Source organism: Clupea harengus, chromosome 3 (genome assembly GCF_900700415.2).
Source record: "Clupea harengus chromosome 3, Ch_v2.0.2, whole genome shotgun sequence".
NCBI classification, from domain to species: Eukaryota; Metazoa; Chordata; class Actinopteri; order Clupeiformes; family Clupeidae; genus Clupea; species Clupea harengus.
In genome coordinates this window covers 15,135,076-15,140,380 of record NC_045154.1, presented here as the reverse complement: position 1 = coordinate 15,140,380, position 5,305 = coordinate 15,135,076, and the positions used below count along the sequence as shown (strand labels likewise).

The 5,305-nt window shown below is 46.0% G+C and overlaps 1 protein-coding gene across 1 annotated transcript in view; it reads left to right on the top strand.

The window, feature by feature from the left end:
* LOC105892329 overlaps positions 1–2,305 on the top strand; it is a 2,573-nt gene extending 268 nt beyond the window's left edge. Inside the window, exon 1 of the mRNA XM_012818582.3 lies at positions 1–2,305. This exon is cut by the window's left edge and continues 268 nt beyond it. Coding sequence (XP_012674036.2) covers positions 640–1,698 — 1,059 coding nt within the window. The 5' untranslated portion in view covers positions 1–639 and the 3' untranslated portion in view covers positions 1,699–2,305.
* Positions 2,306–5,305: the final 3,000 nt, after the last annotated feature.

The window sequence follows — 5,305 nt, the reverse complement described above, 5'->3', positions numbered from 1 at the left end:
CCCACCAGCAGTGCACGGGAGAACCACAGAAGAGCAAGTTCTCATAGAGCATCTGAATGCTGCTCCAACTCTTTCATATTCATAGTCAAGTTATGTTGAGGAGGGCTTTTGGTAATTGGGATATTTGGTACGTCTGCGACTGAAACTAAATACAAATCTGAACCTTAAAAAACGCTTGGAAGGAGAGATAAACTGGAACAGTTTTGCCAGTTTCATCCATCAGCTTCAGAGTACTTCCTCTGCCTGTCTGTGTGTGTGTGTGTGTGTGTGTGTGTGTGTGTGATGGCTGCCCCCTCCAAATGGAAATTGAAATATCCTTCAAAGGCAGTGGCGCTGACAAACTGCTGATCCTCAGCACATTTTTCTTTTGTTGAATTTGTTCCTGTCAGAACCTCATTTTTCATGTGGACTCAAGTCATTTCCACGCAGCGCGCTTCCATCACACGCCTCCTTTGATCTCCATGCAAATACAGCGCTGGGATAAATGACAGGAAACCGAACGACACTCAGAGCCGGGACCAGGCAAGGCCAGTAGCCCACCTTAAGAAGGAGGCAGTGCTTTTAAAGGGCAGGGTGGGAGAGTGATTCCTGTTTTGTGTACGTAGGTATCTTGTTATTTAAGAATCTGGGAAACACACAATGTCTTTAACTGGACAGAAGGATTGCGTCTGTAAAGTGCCATCTGGACGCTACGTGTCGGCGAGTCAGAGTAGCCCCACACCCGCCTGGGCCACGCTGCCCCCCTGCTCCTCGCTGAAGCCGGCGCGGAGCGGGTTCAGGAAGGTGAGCAGCGCGGGAGAAGCGGGCCCGTGCCCCATCCCGGGCCTGGCGGAGGGGGTGCTGGAGATGAGGGTGAGGGAGGGCAGCAAGATTCGGAACCTTCTGGGCTTCGCCATGGCCCGCATGCAGGGTGGGGTCCAACATGGCGGCCGGACCGCGCTCAGCCAGGTCCTGTTCACCGGGTCGGGCCGCGCCATCACCAAAACCATCACCTGCGCCGAGATCATGAAGAGGCAGATCCGCGGGCTGCACCAGGTGTCCAAGCTCCAGCACTGCACCGTCAGGGAGGAGTGGGAGGGCGGGGACAGCATCGGCTCCAGGATGACCATTCACAGAATGGTGCCAGCCATCTGCATCCTCCTGTCCAAGGAGGCCCTGGACCCCCGCGAGCCTGGATACCAGCCTCCAGAGGAACAACACTCTTCATCTGACCCCCGCGAGCCTGGATACCAGCCTCCAGAGGAACAACACTCTTCATCAGACCCCCGCGAGCCTGGATACCAGCCTCCAGTGGAACTTCACTCTCCATCTGACAACAGCATGCCGGTATATCAGCCTCCAGATAAACTTTATACCTCATCTCAACCCAGCCAGCCAGCAGAGCTGCTACACTCTCTATCGGACCCCAGCCAGCCAGCAGAGCTGCTACACTCTCTATCGGACCCCAGCCAGCCCGGATGTCAGCCTCCAGATGAACCACACTCTGCGACTAACCGCAGTAAGCTGGGATACCAGACATCAGCGGAGGCCTGCCCTCTCACTCACCCCCGTCAGCCAGAAGAGGAGCTTTACTCCCTATCTGAGGAGAAGAGGAGTGCACACCACTGTGGAGTTTCCAGAAAGAGACCTCTCAGTCCCTGCTCTCCCTCCAGACAGGCAAAAGCCAAAAGCGCTCTGTTTGAGGAGGGGAACATCTAGCTTTATTTTAATACAAATTTGAACGTCACAGATGCTCAGTCACAGATGATTTAATAGCGGAACATCCAGTTAGTGAAGAACTTTTGTCCTGTATTGGTGCTACATAAATTCATTTATTTACTTTTTATTTATTGTTTGTTTGTGTACTACTGTGTGTGGGTCAGGTGGAAGTTCCACATCAGACATCACAATTAGCTAGGCAGCAGGAGTAATGCAGTGGGGCAGCAGGAGTAATGCAGTGATGCAGCAGGAGTAATGCAGTGATGCAGCAGGAGTAATGCAGTGGGGGCAGACTGGAATGTCAGGGAGAGAAAAGCTCATTTATTTGGTCTGGATGGATGGATGGGTAGAGCATGTCTGGCCTACTGAAAGCATCTGAAGCTAGCATCATGTGGAGCATCTCCATACAAGGGAAAGGTTGTAGGCTGCATTTGGTATTTAGGCTGCACTTGTGTCCTTTCATGTGCTGTGTTGTAGTCTGTTTTACTAATGTTCAATAAAGTTTGATTACAAAGGCTGTTTTTATTTGCACAGCATACAGCCATGTAAGTTACTGGTCTTGGCTAAGTTATCACATGTGTAGAATGAGCAAAAGCGAAGTGGTGTACTCCAGTGAAAGACGTAGTACTGACCCTAGTTCAGCGAACGTCTAATCAAACCTTTTTAATGTACACATAATTTAGGTTTCCCTATCATTTGAAATCAGGATAATAAATGACGTACTGGACCACTGGTCAGGAACTACCATGCATTCTGTCTCCTGTGATATCAGCGGTACACTGCTGTATGGTGTCTTCAACATCGCCCACACTGAGTAGTGTGAATGGCGGAGACTATGCTTCTCAGGTAAATGTCCATGTGATCCTGATTTTCATTACAATATTTAGTTTGGTCCACTGTTTTAATGTTCTTGCTCGGCCAACCTGTGCTTTTACGGATCCTGGGGGCAGGGCTGGCCCTGACAGTGTTGTTTCCCTAGGCAAGACTTTACATTGCCCCCCCTACACACTATGACACACTATGCTCTACCTCCAAATGATAATACTGATCTCACTTTCATTTTGAGGCCAGTTCTATCTCACTTTAGAGCCTCTGATTTCTATTGAAGAACGTAATTATTATGATTGATAGATCTACGTAAGTACTACATATGATCAGGGCTACATTTCATGTCACTGAGCATTTATCTCAAACATCTGGTTCAGCTGAAGATGTCACAGTCCATTATGCCAAATGTTTGTGCAACCTGAGACAACAGCACAGTCTAGTGCAATATTGATATTAATATCATTTACCAGAAAGTATTCAATTTACACTTTGCTCTAAAGTGTTCTAAAGTTTTATCATGTTCAAATTCAAAACATATGTTATGACAAAAAGAAGAGTTTCCTAAACCCTACTGACTGTCTTACTTCATGTGAAGCTAGATACTGATAAGGACCAGTTCACACCTGGTATTAACATGAGCCCTGGATGCTCCGATCACGAGTGGACAGCTCTAAGTATGTCAGTTCACACATGGCGTTAAATTGCGTCTCCGCATGCCTCGAGTGACCACTTGTGATCAGATTTCACTCCCCCCCCCCCCCCCCCCCCCTCTGTATGCCAAATAAACATTTCCACTTGCAAACAAATGCGTTGCAGTTTTCAAAGCCCCATTATGTGAGAATTGGTATTTTTTGCTACTGAGCTCCCCCTAAAGTTGTGGAGTATACTTCAATTTTACACCACTGTTGTGAATACGAATTGCGCTTTGGGCCCCCTTACAGATGGTGGTACACGTGTAATTGTTGACAGGCTGAAGGATATGGAACCAGCAAAGACAACGCCAGAGGCTAGCTCGGCATCTGACTTGCATCCTTTTGTCTCTTTTAGCTCTCAGCCAGTAAAAGCCAGTCCGAGACTGACTCTTGCTTGGTTACTCTCTTTTTCCCCTTCCTCACTTCCTCTGACAATGTCTTCCTCGGTTTCTTCACCACCTCTACCATGATGTCGATACAGGTACTACTGCACTAGGTTCTTCTTACAGCTAGAACAAGGGTCTAATTGTTGTTGTGTGACGTGGTGCTGTACAGCATTACCTAGTTCTTGTGAGAGGTGTCACATAGTGTTACATGTGTGCAATACCAGGCGTGCTGTGGCAGTGGAACAGACACCATTCTCTATATTAATAATAATAATAATAATACATTTTATTTCACAGCGCCTTTCATGTCACTCAAGGACGCTTTACAATTTAAAACAGGAGCAAACAAATAACAAAACAATTAAAATTAAAAGTGCAAGTAAAAACAGCATGGCAACTACAGTGAGAATGCAATCCTGAAAAGGTGGGTTTTGAGAGAGGATTTGAACTGAGGGAAGGAGTCAATGTTTCGGATGTCAGGTGGGAGTGAGTTCCAGAGTTTGGGAGCAGAGCGGCTGAAAGCTCTGCTCCCCATGGTGGTAAGCCGGGCAGAGGGGACAGTTAGGTGGATGGAAGAGGAGGATCTGAGGGAGTGGGTGGAGGTGGCAGTGGCAGTGTGAAGGAGGTCAGACAGGTAAGGAGGGGCAAGGTTGTGGATGGCTTTAAAAGTATGAAGAAGAATTTTAAAGTTGATACGGAATATACTACGGATATTACAAGTCAGTGTACCACCAAAATGATTTTTAAGCTGTTATTTTCAGGTAAAACTGCTTTAACTGGTGGAAGGCAACAATCAGGAATTTTATTTATGCCCTAACATGCAAGCTGTTTACCAGATTATCATTCATCAAGTATTGTACATGACAAGTATGAATCCTACATGTTGTTTACATGTTTATGTTTCCTTTCCATATGGGAAACAACAGTAAACAACAAAACGCCTTAAGCCCGAATTATAGATCTGCGTCGGTGTCCGTCCGTTTTACGGATGGGCGGGGAAACGGATTTGGACGTACTGTTTTTGATTTATACTTCTCCGACGGCAGTGGGTGTTGAAAACAATTCACCCCCAGAACAGTAGGTGGAGCAGCGGTTTTTTGGTCACAGACAAGCTACTACTCGACCTCTTTGAGTGATAGAATTCGTCGATTGTTCATCGCCCTTCTCCCAGCCGTCACGTCATCAAGAGCAACAGGTGTAGTCACATGGGTCTTTGAGACACACTACATTACAATAGATCGTCTGTCTAACGCTATATATTCACTTGAAAAGGCAAACTTATCTCCATCATGGTAGGTATTATTTGTGTGAAAAATAGTAGCAATCTGATATGCTTATCTTACATACACTATAGAAACTATTAAAAACGATTCAATGAAATGAATACTATCTTATTTTCTTTGGTATTTTTTGTCATATTCAGATTTGTAATGATGATTGCTGGGTAATATGTATGCTGTTGTCCAATGTCAAGTCTCTATTTGATCATGTGACGAGACGTTATGATAGTTTAGGCGCAACATCTGAACGTCAAGACCAACAAGTTGACTGGGCAAATAAATATCTGTGACAACGTGATTACAGGAGGCAAACTGGTATCAGGGAAGAAGTTAAAAATAAACTGTCATCTGGAGAGTTTAAAAGAATACAAAACGAGGGGGAATCTACTGTATGGAGATATTTCTGCTTAGTAGTTAACGC